At 54.1% G+C, this 21,614-nt stretch overlaps 1 protein-coding gene across 1 annotated transcript; it reads right to left on the minus strand.

Moving 5' to 3' along the window:
* Window positions 1–824: 824 nt before the first annotated feature.
* LOC119097068 (proteasome subunit alpha type-5) lies at window positions 825–21,568 on the minus strand. Its single transcript, XM_037220100.1, has 6 exons — window positions 21,447–21,568; window positions 18,746–18,819; window positions 11,710–11,863; window positions 5,244–5,416; window positions 3,561–3,722; window positions 825–1,097 (listed from the first exon to the last, which is right to left on the minus strand). The coding sequence occupies exons 2-6, from the start codon at window positions 18,812–18,814 to the stop codon at window positions 933–935; spliced, it is 723 nt and encodes a 240-aa protein (XP_037075995.1). The 5' UTR covers window positions 18,815–18,819; window positions 21,447–21,568; the 3' UTR covers window positions 825–932.
* Between the last annotated feature and the right edge of the window lie 46 nt (window positions 21,569–21,614).

Consider the following 21,614-nt stretch of genomic DNA (forward strand, 5'->3'; position numbering starts at 1 on the left):
GACCTCAATAAAATGTCACAGGTGGGCTCGCATGCAGCCCTACCTACCCTGTGCATTTGGTATCTAGCTCTCTTACTTCTTAAGACATCAAGGGGGGGACCAAACTGACCCCACCCCACTCATGAGCGTCGCACTTCACCGGCCGCCCGCGCGCGTGTCAAAATTGCATTCAGCGAATTTGACACATTGGTGCTTCACGGGATTGTACGTATAGCATCCAACTTGCCATAATACGCATTACTAGACTGCAGCACCGACTCTGCCACAGCTGAAGCGAAAGCCATGACGATCGACTACTCCCGGACATGTCGTCAGTCGCCGCACGGGATCCCGGCCGTATCAATTTTTCGGCGAACAGGCCGCTGTGAGGAGACGAGTGACGGAGGTCGAGGCGCGCTAACGAGCCGCCAGGAGCTGCGTTCGGACACCGCGCACCAGGCACGGGCAGGCCGCATCGGCCGGCGCTCGCCGGAATCGCACCGCGTCAAGGCCCAGCGTCATGCCAGCATGTGGGCAGATACATAACGTTGGTACTTAGCAGGCGCCTGTGTAGGGTTTGTGAGAGCAAATTCCATGGCTTCAATTGAATTCAATTCAAATGGCTCGAAAAGGCAACCGCCAAGTGACGTCCGCGGAATTTCTCGAGGGTCCGTCTCGACCCAGCAGTCCACGGGAGCACGTGGTGATCTCCGAGCGAGCGACAGGCGGTGGCAGCGGCTTCCAGCCGTCTGCCTTCTCGCCGGTGCAGCGGAGCGCCGCTGTCGCGCGCCGCACGGCGCCTGACCGCCGGCTGACTCTGCCGGCCCGTCCGGCACACAACCGCCTCTGATGACGTCGCGTTGTATTCAGTGACAAGAGCAGCGGCCTGGGAACAGGACGTGTCCGGGTGCAGCGGCCGCCCACGCGGCGCACGGACGGGGAGGCGGGCCGGATCAGATGTTGGCGATGAGCGCCTCCAGCTCCTCTTTGGAGTACATTTGGAAGTTGCCTTCGGGCGTCACGGTGGCCAGCTCCACGTTGGAGGCGTTCAGCTTCTCTTCCATCACCTGTTTGAGAATGGTGAGTGCAGACTTGAGCGCCTCCTTTAGCGTGATTGACTGGAAGACACGGGGGTGCCGGTTAACATTATGAGACAGGACACAGGACACTGGAGGGAAGGGGGCACTACGTACACGGTGGCACGGACAGCACCAAGAACGAGACACGAGCACGCTGGCAGGCCGGCGCAAAAGTTAGTGCGAGGCTCAGACAAAGACGGGTGATTTCACACATGCTGAATCGATCAAAGCGAGCCACTGACTTTGACCCAATGAACGAACAGGCCTTTCAATACGGTGAACCATGTCTGCTGCAACATTTGAACACGCACCCCGCCTGTTGCGATCGTCCAGTGGGCTATTTTTAACGCTGGCGACTTTTCACGCTCATGAAAACGTTCATACGCACACTCCTGAAAACCATATGAACGGAAGCATCCCACCGCACGCCCTGCAACTGTTCAGTCAACGTCCCCCTGAGCGGCAGGCTGTGCGAAGATCGGCTACATTTTCCGCTTGCATCACGTGGCGGCATGCTTGCAAGGGGTGCTCCCAGCACAGGTCTGACGAATGGCTTAATAACCAGAGCCCCGACCGACGATCAAAGGCCGGGCCGGCCGGCTCAGCTGGGGAGAGCGGCCTACACCAACAAATCACACTTGATGACGGCCTCGAGCCCCCCAAGTCGCGAGAGGCGGCACTCGGTCGGCGCGTCGCAGCCCAGGCCACAGCCATGCTCTGCAGAGGCGGCGTGAGGGGGACCGCAGCCCCGCGCGCCCGCGCCGGACATGGACGCGGCGGCCACCGTGCTCCACCGCGCCAGCTGAACACCACAGCGTCGCACGTCCGTGACGTGACGGATGCGACGCTGAGCGCCCTGACCGCGCCAGGCGACGCAAACAGAAGCGGGCTGGTACCGTGCGAGGCGTGTGATGACCGACGACACGGCCGCCCGCAGTCTGAGGGACAACTGCCCTTTCCATCGGGAAAAGTGCAGCTCTCACAAGCGAGCGGCTTCGCGGGACATAAGCCGGCCCGCCGCAGAAACAAACAATCGACCACGAGTTGTTGACGGCGCAGGACTGAACAGACGCCTTCCACGAACGCTCCCAGTGCCGTCGACCAGGAACAGGACGCAGGCGTGATTGGATCCTGCGTCTCAGAGCGCGAGTGAGCTATAGCCGCGAGCGAGGACCCCACGCGCGGTGATCATTAACAAGGCGGCGACACGCTAAACACGGCAGGTTGGAGCAGCCAACACCAGGCCGCCATTGGGTAGCGTTCGGTGGCGGCGCGAGCGACGCAATCACTGTCGTGGCGTGCGGCGCCGGCAGCCAATTTAGGACGCTGGTGGGTCGGGAGTCAACAGCGCCGCCCTTTCAGGTGCCCGTCCCTTTCAGGCGGCCGCCCGTCGAGCGACTAATGCCGGCCGCGAGTCGCATGGGGGATGGCTGGCATCGTGGGGACCCTGACGGCATGGACGCCCGGCCGGCGGCGGCGGTCCCGAGGCCGGCGATTCCCTGGCGGCGTCGGGACCGGAGGCGGCTTGTGCCGCGCGCTGAACGCCGCTGTCACGCCGTCCCGCCGTGTCACGCGGGACGACGGGGTGGCACCGCCCAGCAGCGGCGTGGCATCCAGCCCCCACACACGGCTGGACCTCCCTGGACTCGTCGGCATCACGTCGCGACTTTGGCCGAGAAAGACGTGAGCCAATTACTGCCGGCGATGGCGCTCGTTGGCCGATGACGTGGGCGCGGTAGCGTCCGTTTGATCTTACAGCCGGCGACAACCCTCCCGGCATGGCGAGAGAGCGCCGGCTCCAGCACATGAACGAAGACGTCCGCGCGCGAAACGGCACACTTATCCGTTCCAGGAAGAAGCGGATTACGACGCCCGTTTCATCTCTTCCCGTAGTAAGGCGGTGTCCGGCTCGGCGCGTCACGCAGCTCGACGCCGCGCCGCGGACCGCCTGGCGTCCCGCTCCACGCCCGCCGCAGAGTCCACGCCGGGCGAGCGGAGCTGGCAGCGGGTGGAGCTCGGTGCAGCGGACAAGGCGCCTGGCCGGCGGCAGAGCCAGCCCGGCTGCCACCGCTCCGGCGCCCGGGTGCCACGACCCCACCGTTGACGACACCGGCGGCCGGTCGGCGCCCGCTTGACACGACCCACCCCGGCCTACACCGAAACCAGCTCTGGCAGATTGCCTCCGGCCGGCGGGCGCCCTCGAATAGCGCCGGTCCGCGGTCTCCGGCCGGAGCCGCCGGAGCCGCCGGAGCCGCCGGAGCCGCCCCGCCAATGGCCGGCTCAGGGGCGGACCGTGAAGGACTGCAGCATAGCCGAACCCAGCGTGAAGCTCAGGTGCAGCGGCGCGCCAACTTCACGCACGCCACGAGCGGGAGGACGAAGCCCGACAACGTGGCGCCATCACCACGCTCTCCACAGGTTGCAGGCCTCGCTGGGCGGCCGCTCACCTCGTGGTTGGTCTCCTCGAGACTCTGCTATGGGGCTCGCTGGGCGGCCGCTCACCTTGTGGTAGGTCTCCTCGAGACTCTGCTGCGCTCCCTCGCTGCCGGAGCCGATGGCCTTGGCGCTGTAGCGCACGAACGTGCCGGACGGGTCCATGTGGTACAGCTGGGCGCCGTTCTCGTCGATGCCGCCGAACAGCATCGCCACGCCGAATGGACGCGACTGGCGGCGCGAGGTCAGGCCCGGTCACGTGGGGAGGCGCGGACCGAGGACGCTCAGGTCATGTCAAGCAGAGCTGCCACGAGCAGGGGCTCTGGTTGTCCGTTAAAACGTCGTCAATGCGATGACACATTATCCGGCCACCATGACCTGCGAAGAAACACCATTATCCGGCCACCATGACCTGCGAAGAAACACCACGGAGGCGGCCCAGCCAGCAGACCATCGGCCGGTCAGACATGAAACGGAGGACGGCCGTGCGGTCCGTTCGTATCGAGCGGACCTGACAGGCGGACACCGCCGCTGGCGCCTCTTTAACTGCTCATTGCACGAATTTTACAAAAACTACGCGGCCTATTCGCCCTAGAACCCACAGCTGGTAAAAGGGATTGGGTCCCCCCCCCAAAAAAAAATAACAGACCTGAACAAAATACCGCACATCATTATAATACTAAAACTGCACTGCTTGCTATCTGTTTTCCCTTAACGTTGCAACAGGTCTGGAAACTGTTGGCTCTAACAGGGACCCTACGTGAGGGCAGTGCACAATGCTGCCACCAGCATTAGGACAGTGCTCGGTCACATGCTGACACGGTGCCGTCCGCTTAACAAAACAACAAAAATACGTAATAAAGGCAAATGGTGTCCCGTTGTTTTCCTTCCGGTAAGGTAGAAAACTGCTTTTTGGAGCTAAAATAGTCACCTCGCTCCAGACAAAACTTAAGTTTGAGACCTGCTTTGCCTTTTGTCTCCAATGATTTAGTGTCAAATAGGCGCAGTCGGACTGATGAAGCAACTGTGAACTGAGCTCAATAATCGCTTGACCTAAGAAATGCCCAAAGTGTACTGCAAGGATAGGTAATTGATTCCGCCAATCTGCCATAAACTTTGCATCAATGCTAGACGACAAACCTGCGTTCAATTCTACAAACTTTTTACGCACGCGAGACCCTAACCTACGGCTCATGTTTTTCTGTGGTTCGCTGCAGCTGCGGTACATCTCCGCAGCTTCCAGAAACATTTCATTCGCAAGAAACCATGCCGGCAGGCAGGAACGATGCATCTCAGTTCGACAACCACTCAGAGCAGGAGCCGGCGCTGACGAGCTCGGTGGGCCGGCAGCCCCAGATGGCAGCCCACCGTGAACTGACCGTGGCCGTCTCCGCGTCCCACAGCCCCAGATGGCGGCCCACCGTGTATTGACCGTGGCTGTCTCCGCGTCCCACAGCCCCAGATGACGGCCCACCGTGTATTGACCGTGGCTGTCTCCGCGTCCCACAGCCCCAGATGACGGCCCACCGTGTATTGACCGTGGCTGTCTCCGCGTCCCACAGCCCCAGATGACGGCCCCGCCGTGTACTGACCATGGCCGTCTCCGCGTCCCACAGCCCCAGATGGCGGCCCGCCGTGTATTGACCGTGGCCGTCTCCGCGTCCCACAGCCCCAGATGGCGGCCCACCGTGTATTGACCGTGGCTGTCTCTGCGTCCCACAGCCCCAGATGGCGGCCCCGCCATGTACTGACCATGGCCGTCTCTGCATCAGCGTCGCCGAACTGGATGGCCAGGTTGGAGACGGCCAGTGCCACCGACTCCACCTTCATGCGCTCGTTGTACATGAACCAGTGGTTCTGCGCCTCCACGCGCGCCCGGTCGATCATTGTGCGTGAGTCGGCGATCAGGCCAGACACGGCGCAGCCTGCCGGTCAGACGCACCAGGTCACTACAGGTCACCGGGGCATATGGGGTCAGCCGGCCCGACACGACACAGCCTGCCGGCCAGCCGCAACCGGTCACTGCAGCTCACCGGGACATATGGGGTCAGCACAGGGCACAAGCCACACGGGGTCAGTGGAGTTCACAGGGGTCAGGGCTCACTACAGGTCATATAGGCGCAAATGACCTTAGTATTCAGCGCGCCCTAGAGACCCAATATTCATCATGGACACAGGTCACAGGGTCACTGTGGGTCGCACGTAACGGAAACGGCACATTTTTCCGGGGAGAAGCACGGTGTCAAAATGGATAAAGGGGCTCACGGATGGACACTCTAACACTCCAGGGTCAGCGCACGTCACAATACATTCTACAGACGGACACAGACGAAACGGCCAGAATCAGTCACGTGGAATCGCAAAGGTCGGCACGTCCACACATCAAGGGACCCACAAGTGCCTGCACATTTCGCACATTGTCCACGCAGTGCATGCGGCGTACAGAACGTGGTCGGTGGACCCACTGAGCGGCAAACTGTCATGGTGAATGGGCAGGGGGGTATCGTACTGACGGCAGTAACTATGCCATAGGCCAGAGTTGAAAGAATGTGGTACGCTCATATCCCTCCAAGCCGTTTTAAAATGGGAAATTACCATGGCAATTTTCTGTCACGTATTTGTGGAGCTAGAACTAGATAGGCGCATGACGCTAAAGAACGCACCTGGGATACCGCATGCAGAAAAAGAGCAAATAGTTTCGACTACGGTTCAAGTCTAAAGAGCTGGTGAACAATGGACACAGCACTGCCTCACTTCAAGTATGGTCAGTCCCATCAATGCGTTGGCCAGCGTGCGCAGAATGGAAACCAGGGTAAATCATGTTCGTAGGGTATCGTTTAAATGATGCGCACGAGGTCTACTATCAAAATTACCAGGAAGCCTCTACACCAAATACCGAATTCGAGCTCTTGAGATGTAACTCAAAAGCACTATATTTACATCATGAATGTGACAGCCCCGCTAGAGCAACATGAGTGTACGATAAAGTTTTAACTTAAAAAGATAAACTTCCTTAAAGGGAGCGTCCCACATCTTTATGTGGTATTGAACTGAAAAAGCCATCTTAGAGAACTTTCAGCACCATTCGCAATCATGCCCTTTTTAAGACCTGAACCCCTCTAGTTTCTGAGCGACAGGCCCGCCAAACTCGGCAGGGTATTCCAGGGAGAGTATTTCAAGGTCGCCTTGGCATTCATAATGTGATAATAACGCCATCCGAATCCTGCAATTCTATAAGCCATGCGGTGTTCACGGCCAATAAAGGCATAATTGTCGAGGCGTTCACATGTGGCGTTTGTGGGCGCAATTTCCAGATATAATCGCTGCCAATTGACCCTCAATCAGTGCTGTGCAAGGTACGATGACGTGATCACACCAAGAAGCGTCGAGGAGCACGTAAACTAAACAGTAAATTCTGCTGTCTAGAGCAGACTTTTCCACTTGAGAGCATATCAATAGCTATAAATGAGCCTGTTTCCTCATAACCGATGTTTGCTTCAATGTCTTCAAATGTGAAACATTTCCTCTAAACTTAGAGTTTCTGAACCCTCAGCCCCATTCGCAGAGCAAAGAGGAGGCCGGGATCATCTTTAACCATTGCAGCTGGTGGCACCCACGTCGCTCAGTCAAAGCACGTACAAACAGCACGGCTTCCAAACTGCCCACCACCTCATGAGAAGTGGCATGAGAAGCGGGCTCCCGCCACGAAACGCGTGGAATGCGTCTCGGGTCCCGTGCACCCGTTCGCCATTCTCAGAAGCCAGCCCGGTCATTGACAGCCCACTCCAATTGGCACATGACCTTTGACGTGGCTGCCGAGCATGCTTCGTCGAAGCATATTCCTTGCCCCGTCGAGAATGACTTCAGTGGGGATAATGTTCTTTATGTACAGCTAAGCGTCGAGCGAGCGAGGTGATGACACAAATGACGCCGAAACAACTGCCAGTCAGGTCAAACAGCTTTGAAACTCTAACAAATAAGTCGCATCGTTGCACTAGAATGTTCATCCCTCGGAACGGCAAGCAGACAAGTACGTTACACGAGCTCAATATTCACACAATTAAAAGCTAAGGAGATCCGAGCGACGTTGTCAACGTGCGCAATCAAATGTGTCACAATCACATCCAGTCGTCCCAATTGTTAATAAATGCCTTGTCCACACCGAAACTGGACATCGATGGGTGTTGCCCGGCTCCGCAGTTTCGGTCGACGCCACCGGCGATGATGATTGGGGCTTTAGGGCTCGCCGACCTCGTCGGGCCCATGACGTCCATCCGGCGAATCATGATCGGTTCGCCTTTTCTTCGATCGCGACCAACGCACTCACGAAAACAAACCGCTTGGGAGGATACTGCTGACGGAGGACCGGGTAACGCGTTTGTGCGGCGAACGTGGTTCCATCCGCCTCGCCTCGTGCACCAGTCAGCTGCATGCGAAACCGATCTTCAGAGAGGCGCCACTGCCTGCTGCCTGCACGACCTCTAGCATCGCGACAGGCAGGATAGTAAAGAGCACCTACACCGTGCGGTCAGCGCCGAGTCTTCGTCTGCTCCCGTTGACGAATTTCGGACCTTATTTTCAAAGCGCCCGGTTGCGGTGGACTGGCGTCAGTGGCGCGGAACGGGCTTCCCCCAGCCGACCGCCAGCGAGTTTCGGCCGCCGTCGGCCCGTGACACGCGTGCCGACGGCTCCGGTCACCGGCCGCGCCTTCGGTCATACGCGGCTGCCGTGCCACCACTGCCGTGCCGCGGTCGTGCGGCGCGCCACGCGGCCCGGCCACGTCGCCGACCGGTGCTGGGCTGACAAGAGGGAGGGACGGCGAGCGAGCCGCCCCATCCCGCCTCCGTCCGCCCGTCCGCAGCAGGCCTCTGCACCCCGGCCGCTCTGTCAGCCGGCGGTCAGCCTGTTAGGGCTGCGTCCGCGGGCAATCACGGCCAAACACCACGCTGCATTGGCGACGCCACGCCGGCAGCGGCTTCGGCCCGCGTTCGCGTAGTGCTGGCTCTGTCCGTGCGCAGCAGCGCCAGGTCTGAGCAGTTGGTGGGGCGGGGCGGGGCCAGGGTGCAGCGCTCCGGCCGGTCCGCAGGGAAATAATGACCGGCGCGCCCGCCAGGTGAGACGTGAGACGGCCGGCCGCCGTCCCCGCGGGCACGTCACAGCGACGCACGTCGTGGTAATACCGTCGCGCTGGGGACACCGATGGCAAACCTACGAAAACAAACATCGCAAGATGTCTGTTTAATTATTCCACAAAAAGCAGAGATGTGCTTTAGGGAATGCTGGCCATTTGGTCGGCTTGTGATTATTCCTAGCTCGCCGCACTCAATCCGACCCCTGCGCACGGCACATGAAATTGATCACGACTATTCGGTTGACATTAAAGGGATTGCTCTATATTTGCATGGGGTCCGACCTAAGAAAACCATTTTCAACGGCAATTCCATGCAGTTCAAAGTTTTGCCCTTTTAAGTGTTTCAATCCCCCCATTTTTGAGCTAGATGCACACGAACTTGTGCTGACTTTTTCACGGCCAGCTTTGAAATCACTTAAAAGATGTATGACGTCGTAGAGACGTCAGAAGAATTCCGCCCGCTCAATGACCATACTGTGTTCAAGGCGATGCAAAGTGTGAGGACTGACGTTTTCCTGTCTAAAGCATGTCAGCACAAATCGCCGCATCAACGGACGTCAGTTGGCGTTCGACCAGCTTAACGAGTCGGGTTTCGATCACGAACCTCCATTTGTGATACATAATACCGGCAATCGGGTGGTAATTCTAGTTATGACTGTCATGAGAATGCAAATCGAATATCTTAAGAAAAACGCCGCGATCAAGAATGCGAATGCAAGTAAAACATATAAAATCGTCGTCAAATATACGAGAACACCACGACAAAGGGCTAAAACACGCGCACATAATGAAAGTCGGATTAAACACGTGCGTACAAATTAACAAGCCACTTAGCGGTGTGCTGAGGCACTACAAGTTAACCCGTCTGCGACAGCGTTAATTCTGACACGCCCGCGATGGCAGCAACTCTGACGTAATAAAAATGTTCTATGATGTAGTGAAACAATGATGCATTGAGGGGCGTATAACTAAATGGTGAAAATGTGTCATTTGCGCCTGTTGCACTTAAAACCACACCTGGATTACAAACGAGCTTTCACATCATATACGATGTTTGCCTCAATATCTTCCGATGTGGAACATTCTCTTCAAGCTAGCACTACTAAGGCTTTCGACCCGATCCCCCTGAAGACAGTTTGGGACACGACTCGTTCGATCGGCTTCATAAAAAGCAAGATAGGGCAGTTGATTTGATAAGACCGAACTGCAATAAACTGAACACGCGCTCGGGCGGGGGTTACATTGACTCCCCGAGGGTTTCTCCGGAGTGAGTTTCCGAACGGCATCACGTAGCCGCGCCAAATTATACTTAGCTGTAGACAATGGAATAGCGGATCGTGTGGTATCAAAAAATTGCATATACTTCATAAGGTCGCTGACATTACAGTCACAGTCACAGTCAGATCATGGATTCAGAAAAGTCAGTCTCTACGGAATCGTTCAATCTGATGGAGAAACGGAGTGTTAGACGAAGCCATACATCTCTCAGATACTTTCTTAAGCAACACAACAATTGAACGACCAAAGTCCATTGACCTAGGGTCAGACATGAAGGTCAGACCAAGGTCAAAACCAACTTGTTGCGTTGCTCTAGGGCTTTGTGGGGTAGTTTCTGGTGCTCAATTTATTGATAACAGGAACCGCATCAGACACCTTCCGTGGACTTCTTACGGGCCAGAATAGGTCATTGACCTAAAATGGCCCAGGTTAATATTTTGTTTTTAGGAACATACTACCTAGCGCAATCCTTGTCGCTTATTCAAATGCAAAACTCAAAGCAGTCTTATATGATTTTGGTTACCATGACCTTCCAAAGGTGAAACAAGGCAACTGACCTTGAATGAGCATGTGACCTCTTGCTCAGAACAGGTATCCAGGTTCTGGGGGCACTTTGGAGCCCAACCTGGAGTTTAACCTTGTTTTACCTTATTTGACCCGAAGGTCATGACCTAGCAGCCTCAAACTTTGACCTAAGTGAGTCCACGTACAGGCCAACACACCCTGCGAATTTGGTGCCTCTAGTCCTTTTAGTTCCTGAAATCTGAGGGGTGGTCGTATTGACCCCCTCTCCCCCCCCCCCCCCCCCCCCCCCCCCACCACCCGAGCGAAAAGTATCCAACCGTTATCGGGGCGTGTCAAGCTACGCTTAGGATAATTGCGATGCATGTCTGATTTCCACTTGGTGGACACCCGTTGCCAGATAATTTCTTTGCGCTTCCACCTAATTCGCACTAAAGTCGACCCAACAACAATAGGGTTAATGATTACCGACTCTGACTCGGAACAAATCCATACATATCGAATGCAATTTTGCTACGAAAGTTTCATTAACTCCGGCATCAAAATACACGGATCAACAAAATAGGAATCTGAACCGGAGCCCATTCTGGCTCCGCTCGGAAGCAAGCGTGATCAGCTATTCTCATTTGAGCGTTAACCGCTCGCTCTTTCTCTAACGCATCGTTCATGCTCACGATCTCGAAACCAGTGAGCCACAGCCAAGTTAATCAAAGTGAGGTTTTAGCCTGATGAAGCGTAGCACTGGGCAGACCTCGGTGACTGAGACCGGCGCCTTAATCCTCTGGGGACGTAACCCCAGTGCAGGGCTGGGCTGACCTCGGTGACACGTCTAATCTCACGGAGCAGGCCCCACAATCGCGCGTATGCGGGGTTATGGCTTACTGTGGCTGCACCGAGATACGCCACACATGAAACACCGCAAACCATGACGTCAAAACACCTCGGCCTAGAAGGACGCGTCAGCACACCAACTATGAGTTCTGGCCAACATCCCGACGCTAGTTGTGTACTTCGTCGATCGCAACGAAACCCATTGGCACAACCGCCAATGGTGTACTGACATCACTCGGCAGGCCTTCACAGCCACAAAACGAAGCCAGCGTGAACCGAACGGACCCCGCCCCACGTGTACCGACAGCGCCGTAGATTTCAGACCACAACGTCGCTACAAACTGCACTACGAGGCTAGCAGCACTGCGCCCGAGCCAGGGTGGCCAACAGCACCCCAGGCGGCCTCGCATCACCCCAGCCGTGCGCCAGGCCGGCCTCCCGTCCGCCGACGCTCACCTATGTGCTTGTCGATCTCGACGATCTTCTCGAGGGTGGTGGGCTCCATGAGCGGCGAGGTGACGCGCTTCTCGACGGCCAGCACCACGCCCTCGGACGTCTGGATGCCGATGGCCGTCGAGCCCAGCTTGATGGCCTCGATGGCGTACTCCACCTGGGGGCCGAGGGGGCAGGGCGTCATCGGCGCTCGACCGCAGCTCGGCGGGGCGTCATCGGCGCTTCGCCCCAGCTTGGCGGGGCGTCATCGGCGCTTCGCCCCAGCTCGGCGGGGCGTCATCGGCGCTTCGCCCCAGCTCGGCGGGGCGTCATTGACGCCCGGCCGCAGCTCGGCGAGGCGTCATCACCGCTCAGTCCCAGCTCGGCGGGGCGTCATCGGCGCTCAGCCCCAGCTTGGCGGGACGTCATCGACGCTCAGCCCCAGCTCGGCGGGACGTCATCGACGCTCAGCCCCAGCTCGGCGGGACGTCATCGACGCTCAGCCCCAGCTTGGCGGGGCGTCATCGACTCTCGACCGTAGCTCGGCGGGGCGTCATCGACGCTCGACCGTAGCTTGGCGGGACGTCATCGACGCTCGACCCCAGCTAGGCGGGGAGTCATCGACGCTCGACCCCAGCTCGGCGGGACGTCATCGACGCTCGACCGCGGCTCGACGGGACGCTGACCCCCGCCGCCGCCGAACCTAACGGTCCCAGCGCAAACGGCTGCGGCGGTACGACCGCCGCTGCAGCTTGAGGGCCACGCATGGTCCCAGGCACCCTGTTGCTATGACAACTATGGAACACGCGCTGCTGGATCACCGGACACACTACCGAGGTGATGCCGAAGGGAACATAAAGCTGCAGGTAGTCTTTGTCGATGCGGTTGGGTGACGTTTTAAGTCATCACACATGGGAGCGAAGGAACCAGTGGCTTTAGGGCTTATCAACATGTCTGATAGCTTTCAAATATGTCTGTCAATCTAAAATGTATTACAGCTTTGTCGACTCGTACCTTCCGGGTCACGCAGTGGTGGTCACTGTCTCAACAAGGAATAATTGGTAGATGGAACCTCAGCCATGTCACTGCTACACTGGCAGTCGGTCATAACTGGATGTATCGGACACAACTGGGAGGAAGGTCTTCTCTTTTTTAAATGCACCGACGTGAGAAACAGTTAAAGCAAGATCATTTTTCAAGACCATGAAAGACCATTTACATGCTTCCATGAACATAAGGAGCTTGCGCGTTCCCTAAAGGGGCTGCTCCACATTTATATACAGCTTTAAACTGAAATAGCCAGCTCGAAGATCTTTCGGTGCTCTCCACAATCCTGCTCTCAAGACCTAAGCCCCTCTACTTTCTGAGCTATACGTCCGCGAAAATGGGGAAAGGTATATCAGGGAGAGCATTTCAGTCAACTTGGCATTCCTGATGTCATAATAACGCAATTCAAATTATGTCACTTTTGGGCCATGTGGCGATCAAGGCCACGAAAAGATAATCGTCGAAGCACTCATAGCTGGCGTTTGTGAGCGCGACATCGAGACATATCAGCCGTCAAATGGCCCTCAATCAATGTTGTGCAAGGTACCGTGACGTTATCAAATCATGAAGCATTGAGAAGCATATTTACTAGAGTTATAAGTGAGTTTGTTTCATCATATCTGATGCCTGCTTAAATGTCTTTAAATGTGAAACATTCCCTTTAATGGTTATCAGTTCAAACGTGCTATGTTCTGACCGCGGTGAGGACACTTGTGATCATTTGTGATTTTGCCATCTGCGCTGGCAATACAGCGGAGGGGTCACCAGTGACGAACGTCACTAGACTACCGGTGCGGACACTGGACGAAATATATGAATACACTGGACCATTGGTCGACTAACGTCTCTCAGTTCACGCGAGGCGCTCAGTGTACAGTTGGCGTGACAGCGCGTTGAAATTGACAGCAGCAAGCAAGCAGCTTGCTAATAATATCATAACAATTAAATAAAATAATATAATAATTACATAATATCGATCACGACACCAAGGTTGAAAAAACGCTCCAAAATCGTTCATGGGAGCAGCATTTGAAGAAGTAAATCAGACAACTTGTAGTCTCTCAGATACGCCAAGCATCTTGGTGGCTTAAATCGGTTAAGACGATATGTTCACTTCGGTGAAATGGATGTCTTGTCCCTTAAACTTCAGCCGACTGAAGGTTTACAATGAGCTGAAAATAATGATTATAGGCCAAAAATGTTTTGAATTATTTTAGAGCCACAGGGGATCTATTCTCCAGCTGGTCATTGTAGCTATAAAGTCGCAGAAAATATTCCACTCATCTTACTGGCTATTTTTCTTGGGATATGACATTCCTACACAAGCACACACAGGCTCAATGTTTTCAGTGCATAGTTCAAGTCCCTAGATGTATGAACACCAAAGTAAAACATCGAGCCTGTGATGGTACGATTCATCAAAGTGGTCTACCGAAACTAAAATACTGTTATCCAAATACACACAAAACTTCTCCAAGTACGGCCCATCGACGCTGGCAGGTCACTTACTGTAATGGGTTCCTCGGCCCTCCTAAAATGAATCAAAGCCGACGCGAAGGGTGTCTTGGAAACCGGAGTTTTAGTTGGTGGACTACGACGGTACGCTGCGGGGATAACTTGGACGGCAATACCCAAAAACGTCCAGAACATTGCCCTTACCTTACGTACAATTAGCTGTCGTCAGTACGTTCCAGGAAGTCTATATAGATATAGAAGTCTATATAGATCTTACCTGCCAACACTTCTGGGACGAGGGCGGAAACCCTGTCTTTAGTTCAGAATACTATATCACCAATCAACAACGCGTGTTTTATTTACCCTGGTCAGCTACTAATTGAAAGAGAATGGTTCACATTTGAAGATATTGAAGAAAGCATCACATATGATGAAACAAGCTCGCTTATAACTCTTGGCATGCTTTTAAAGTGGAAAAGGCTGCTCTACACAGCGCAATGTCCTATTGAGTAAATATGCTCCTCAATGCGTCGTGGTTTGATTACGTCATCATACCTTGCTTGAGAGCCAGTTGGCGACTGTTATATTTAAAAATTGAGCTCACGAACGCGAGATATGAACGGCTCCACAGTTTCTTTTCTTGGCCTTGATCGCAGCATGACTTATGGAATGGCAGGATTTGAATGACGTTATTATGACGTCATAAATGCCAAGATGCCTGAAATGCTCTCCCCTGTATACCCTTCCCCAACGTCGAGGTCGTGTAGCTCAGAAACTAGGGGGTTTGGGTCTTGAGAAGGGCAGGATCGTGAACAGCACAGAAAGGTCTTCAGTCTCAAAACCCCATATCAATGTGAAACACTCCCTTTAAGATAAAAAAGACGTGACTGGACGAAGAACACATCCCACGTGTTTTTATACGTCAGCCGCGAGTCATTACATGTGAGTCGCACGTGTAATAGACGCTGGGAGCTGGGACGTCTCACAGGCACCAGTAAAACAGGTGAAACAAGGACCGCCCAGAAGGTGGTATTACAGGCTGAGGCGAGGCAGGTGCCATCGGAACTGGATGGTGTAACAGGCGCAACAGGGACGGCATGCTGCCAAACGCACGCGGCCGGCGCTCGATAAATCGGGCGGCGCATTCCACCGCCACTTGCGCGTGAGCCTTACATCTAACGCCTGCGACTCATTCCACAACGGAGTTAACCCGACTGAATTAAGTGAGGCATCCTTGGAAGTACACAGCCCCTGTTGCAATGACAGTAAGCAGGACTGATAAGACATTCGAGACGGACGGTCGGCGTACGTCCGGGGCAGCAGCCCGGCCGGAGAACTGAGCGCCAGTGGTGACCCCAGGCCGTCGACGGGCCAGGTTCAGCGGGCCCGGCCGTCCGCGACCGCCGGAGGCCCATCGACTGAGTGAGTACCACTACCTCCGCATATCGGCCACCGCCATTACACCCGAACGACCTTCCGCGCCGGCATGAAACCCGTGCCAAAGTGGTTAAACAGTAAGTACGGCACCGGGTGTGGGGAAGACCTGGCACTCTTGGGTTCGTCGTCCCCAGCCGCCGATGCACGGACACCGTTCGCCGACGGCCTGCCTGGCGCGCGTCCATGCTGCCATCTGTTGGCGGCACGACGAACCAGGAAGGAGCGGGAAAACGACGACGGGCGGAAAGTCGAATCGACGGCCCGGCCGGAGTACTTCATGCGATGAAGTCATTAGTTTTGTAACCGAAAGTGCATGGTACATGCCCGGGTGGACAAAACCGGCGTGCGCCGGTTGGGAGTCCCGCGCTGTGGAAACAACAGGACGGCCCAAATGGCCAGCTTGCCAACTCATCACCAACGTTGGCGACAGCTTCCAGGCCTACAATCCTGTTCAACGATTTAAAAGCCCACTCGAAAAAATGCCAGGTTGAAAACCATTAATGGTGACGTACTCGCGGATTATTTGTGAGCTTACCTTCCCGGATGCAGTCTTTCAATATGCAGTCATTGCGTTATTCCAACAACATTCCAGCCCACCATTTTGTTGGTCTACGCACTCCCAGCCGACATTTCGTTGTTCTACGCGCCCCCAGTCCAACATTTCGTTGCTCTACGTGCTCCCAGCCCGACATTTCGTTGTTCTACAACACCTCGGCCCCACATTCTGTTTCCTCCAGCAGGTGAATCCACGCGGTTCACCTGAGCCCCCGCCTGACCTCAGGTCGGTGCAGCGAGTGACCCGCTCGCGGGTCTTGGAGTGCTCCCTGAGCCCGCCCATCCGTCTGTCCGCACTCAACGCTTCATCCTTCATCCATGGAACGCCCTTATTGTCCGGGCTGGCTGCAGGCACCAGCCATCAAAGGACTGAAGTGCCCCTCCCCTCCCCCCCCCCCCCCCCCGAGGGCCCGCACATAGCCCGGAGAATGCTTCCTGTACGAACTAAGTCCCGGAAGCAAAGGATCCCCAAGCGCATACAGTCTTGTCGCTTTACTCTTCAACCCTTTTACATGGCATGGCCCCGCAACAGTAATTGCTGCCCGAAAGGGCTCCAGTCCAAACTAAGGCCAGCAGGGCCGGCTCCACGGCATTAGCGCTAAAACAAAAACCAATACTGGCAGTAGTGTTACAAGATTGCTTTTACTGCAAATGCTTATACATGACATCAGTACTATGCGACAACACTTTTGTTGCAAAAACTTGCACTCGTCATTACTTCTACTGGGAACGCTTATAAAGTCCTCACTTACACACGACATGACTGCTACTGCAAACAATTATACGTGATATTAGTGCTACACGACAAAACTTATGCTCAAAAGCCCTTTACTGGTAATAACCCCTATGCAAAAACTTATACAGCCATTGCTATGTCATGTCACATGGCATGCTATGTGTGATGTGTGTAAAAACTTATACAGTCATTGCTACGTCATGTCACATGTCATGATATTGCTATGTCATGTCATGCTAAGTCATGTCACGTATGACTGACGTCGTAGCACTCCTGCCGGTACGCATTTTTGCCGCAGCACTGGTGTCGTGACACCAGCAGGGAGTGCGCGGTCGCTGAGCGGCCGGCCGGCAACAGAGGCCGTCGCACCGGCGGTCGGCCGGCGAGCACGTGACCGGGCTACCGACGCCCGCCGGCCGCCCGCCACTAATGACCCGTGATGGACCGGACTCGCCGGCTGACAGCCGGGGCTCGAGTCAGGCAGCTGCGGCCACCGGCCGCGCCGGCCGCTGGTAACGAGTCCCAGTGCGCCACTGACTGGTCAGCTCTCACTGCCGCTGCTGCCGGCCTGCTCGAGCCTGGACACCACCGGCCGGGCCGGGCTCTGGTAACGAGGCCCGGTGGGCCACTGACTGGTCAGCTCTCATGGCCGCGCTGCCGGCCTGCTCGAGCCTGGACACCACCGGCCGGGCCGGGCTCTGGTAACGAGGCCCGGTGGGCCACTGACTGGTCAGCTCTCATGGCCGCGCTGCCGGCCTGCTCGAGCCTGGACACCACCGGCCGGGCCGGGCTCTGGTAACGAGGCCCGGTGCGCCACTGATTGGTCAGCTCTCACTGCCGCTACTGCCGGCCTGCTCGAGACAGGACACCACCGGCCGGGCCGGGCTCTGGTAACGAGGCCCGGTGCGCCACTGACTGGTCAGCTCTCACGGCCGCTGCTGCCGGTCTGCTCGAGACAGGACACCACCAGCGCTCGCTGCCGTTTTAGCTTACAACAGCTTCTTGTGTACGTTTAATGTCAGTCACAGCCTGAGATAAGGACACGCGGAGTAGCTGGCAACAGCATGTGTTGCCAGCTACATGCAACAGCTGGCTTTTTATGGTGAGTATGGCGGTTCTGAAACGATATATCGATCCGCAAGCCCAATAATCAAGCATAATGCGATGTGGCTTCCCTGCGCTGGATAAGAATGCCCAGTAACTGAAAATGTTCGGCATTGTGGATCTCACACGTCCAGCAACCATTGTCCAGCTCCAGTCAAGGACTCTGTATGGCATCAACACTCTCACCAAAGTCTTCCCTACGCATAAGTACCGTCTCAGTCGACCCAATGGAGTACCAAATGGGGCACTGGCCGTTCAGCAGCGTACGGCGGCCGTCGGCCCATGTTTGGGTCGCCGTGTCGAGTGGGAGAGGCCACGTGCCAACAACATAATGAGGCGCGGCTCATCAAGGGGTGGCAAGCACATCTTAATTCATCTTTTAAGGATGATTTGGTGCTTATACAACAAATAATGCATTTGCACAACAATACAGGTATATGTTTCCCCATTTTGTGATACACATGAACGTGCTTGATACAAATGTGCATTGGGACATTTGGTATCTCAACCATGCATATGTTTCTTCACGTCATATTACACATAAATGCGCTTGGCACATATGTCCGTTGAGACGTTTGGTGTCTCAACGACCAGAGGGCGTTATCCAGCCTAATTAGCTCCCCTCGACCAGAGTGAGAGGCCAGCCTCCACCACCTCACGCCGACCAGAGGGGGACGTCAGACACCGCCACCCCCGGCCGACCAGCAGGCCCCATCAGACACCCACCTGGAAAAGCCGGCCTTCTGGCGAAAAGGTGTTCACGCCCCGGTCATACTCGGAGCGCGTCAGGAACATGATGACTGAAACAAACACAGGCATAATCATAAGACAGCCTTCACATTCTTGTTAAAGGCACACCCACAATCAAATTCAAGGAACACATTTAATGCTACCAAGACATCGTGCATGAACAGATCCTGAATCATTGTAGCTTTCTAATGCAATGGACTACTGTGGCCATATGGTGTCACCTTCCCCTCACCCTGGCAGACAATTTGTCATTTTGGGGGAAGTTTGAACTAGTGTGTCACATGAAGTATGCAATACTCCCATTCGCCCAGCCAATGTGTGCCTTGCCTTGAGCCACCATGATAAACACCACAGGAGAGAAATCAAACCCATGGTATAGTGTAGCAGTGGACCATATGTGGCAATAGATTACACCCTAGGACAGTGTTAACGTAGGGAAACGGTCACGGCGAAGGCGTGATGCGTTAGCCTGTGGACACGGTGAGGTGAGACGCGGTGGCGCCGGCGAGTCGCACGCCGATCGTGTTGCAGGTGGGCTTGAAAGGAGCATAAGAGGTGCTGCTTGGGCATGTAGGGAGAGTCTCCCTGTCAGCTTCGTGTGCGGCAGTTCGTCGTTGCGTGTGAGGTGGTCAAGCCACGATGTGACCCCGAATACATCTAGCTTTTTGTTAAATTTGTGGGATAACACTTTTTGTTCATATATATTTTGTCTAAACAAAGTGTTTCAAACTTTTTCAACATATTTTACATAAATATTGTGTGTCACAAACACTACAGAACACACAGGTTGGAAAAAAGCAAGGCAAATGAAATGCATGACTTTCATGGAGGTGAGCAGTGAGTCAAATCAGATTTCTCCTGCAGGGTCAGCTGTTTCAAATCAAAGTGCTGAGCTTTTTAGAATCATCACAAGAAAACCAGCATTACTGTTCAAATTGTATTCACCTGGTGAAACAATGAGTGAAAAGTAAAAAAGGCAGGATGCTCCCTTTAACCACTGCACTTTCAGAACCCACAGCTCACAACATATCATGAGAAGTAGTTTGTCTTTTTAAAAAGGGGGCATGACAGTCATGTTATCACCATGCACCCTTTCACAGGGCATCAGCAACTGTACAGGCCATTTGAGCACTCAGGGCCCATGTTGTAATCAGGGTTCAAACTAGGGGCCTCCACGTGGCACCTAAAGGTGCTAACTGATAGGCCATAATGCTGCCATGGGCATCTGACAACTATAACAGTTAAGTAGTCTTTGCAAGACATTGGTGTTAGTTGTAGTGGGTGAAGTCTCAGACATGAAGGCTACCTACAATGCATCCTAGGAAACTAACATCATTGATCCCAAGTCATCACTTCTCAGCGCAGTACAAGGTGAAATAACATGAAAGGTGTGCAATGAAAGAAGTTTGTCACCCCTGTTGCCTGGGAAAACCTTGCATGACATGTAAGCCAGTGGTACCAGGTGAGAGACAAAGAGCAGGTACATTGTTTGGCTAAGCTCACTGAGCCTGAACTAATGCAGGTAGCTATTTTCAGTCCTGTTCATGGTATTTTTTCCATAGAATCACTATTCTACAATATTGTTTTTAGTAAAATCAATGTTGAACATTGTTCACTGTCACTGCACCAAAACAAAATTTGGTAAAGTTGTATGCAGACAGCTGACATCTCCCTCAAAATCATTCCTATGGTAGCAGACTTCCATACCCTCATCACCTCTTCTAAAATCATGGCATCTTTTTTTAGAAATGCAACATGAACAAGCCCCTTATCTTTTTGAGAAATAACACAATGATCAACTATCCAAACATGAAACAGATAAAACCAAGGGAACAGTTACATTTGGTCATAAGGCTGCACCACACAATTTTGCCACCAGCCAACAATGGAAAAACATATCACAGTAAAGGTGCTATGTCTGGCATATCTGTGATGAGATTTTAACCCTGAGTTCAGTCACACACAGTACATCTGTCTTAACTGCTGTGAGACCAATGCACAGTTACAACTGATTACAGTGCACAGAGATCCAATGTTTCAGGGATAGAAGACAGCAGACATGACAATAGTTAAAAAGTGGTCCAAGAAGGATTTTCAATATCCACACATAATACATGGGTTGCATTCCTAACACCTTTATAAACATGTCCTGGGAATTAGGGTACTCTTGCAACAATAATAAGGCATTGGGAGGCTCATGTGTATGGTACGACCAGTTACAAAGCATAATTTAGACATTCCTCTAATAAAATGTGCCACAAAGCATTGCCACACCTGCTGATCAGGTAGTCTGCACCCACCAATGTCACCCATGAGGGCAGGTCTGTCTCTCATAGATAAAACCCCATTTATCCATTTTTAGCCACCTGGCATTTTCATGCCATGTGATTCGCCTTCTCGTACTGGATTTGATTATTCAACCATTGCTGCAAATTTCACTTTTAGCTGAAAAAGGGCTAAAAGGTTGGTGAAAAGTTTGACAAACATTTTAAATAGCAGAATTTAGCATGAGAAGACAGATCAGCAGCATTAACAACGCAAAACAGCCAAAAATGAACACACCGGGTTTTACCTTACGACGACAGAGATGGAAACTGAAGTCAAGAGAAAGGATCATTGTCGCTGTAATTTGGATTTACGCTGCTGGTGCTTGTAGCTGTCTTCCTTAAATACTTACGTTGCTGGTACCCGAAGCTTTGTTCTTAAATGCCTTTGCCGGTTGTAAACTATGGCTGATATGCGATGGCCCGATGACAGACTCCAAAAGGCCACCCGGCAAAATTGCTTGCAAAATAAAGCAAGTCACTAGCCTTAGCGTCGGAAACGTCTAACGCGCCAGCCTCGT

Source organism: Pollicipes pollicipes, unplaced genomic scaffold, assembly GCF_011947565.3.
Source record: "Pollicipes pollicipes isolate AB1234 unplaced genomic scaffold, Ppol_2.1 Scaffold_4295;HRSCAF=5057_pilon_pilon_pilon, whole genome shotgun sequence".
Lineage (NCBI taxonomy): Eukaryota > Metazoa > Arthropoda > Thecostraca > Pollicipedomorpha > Pollicipedidae > Pollicipes > Pollicipes pollicipes.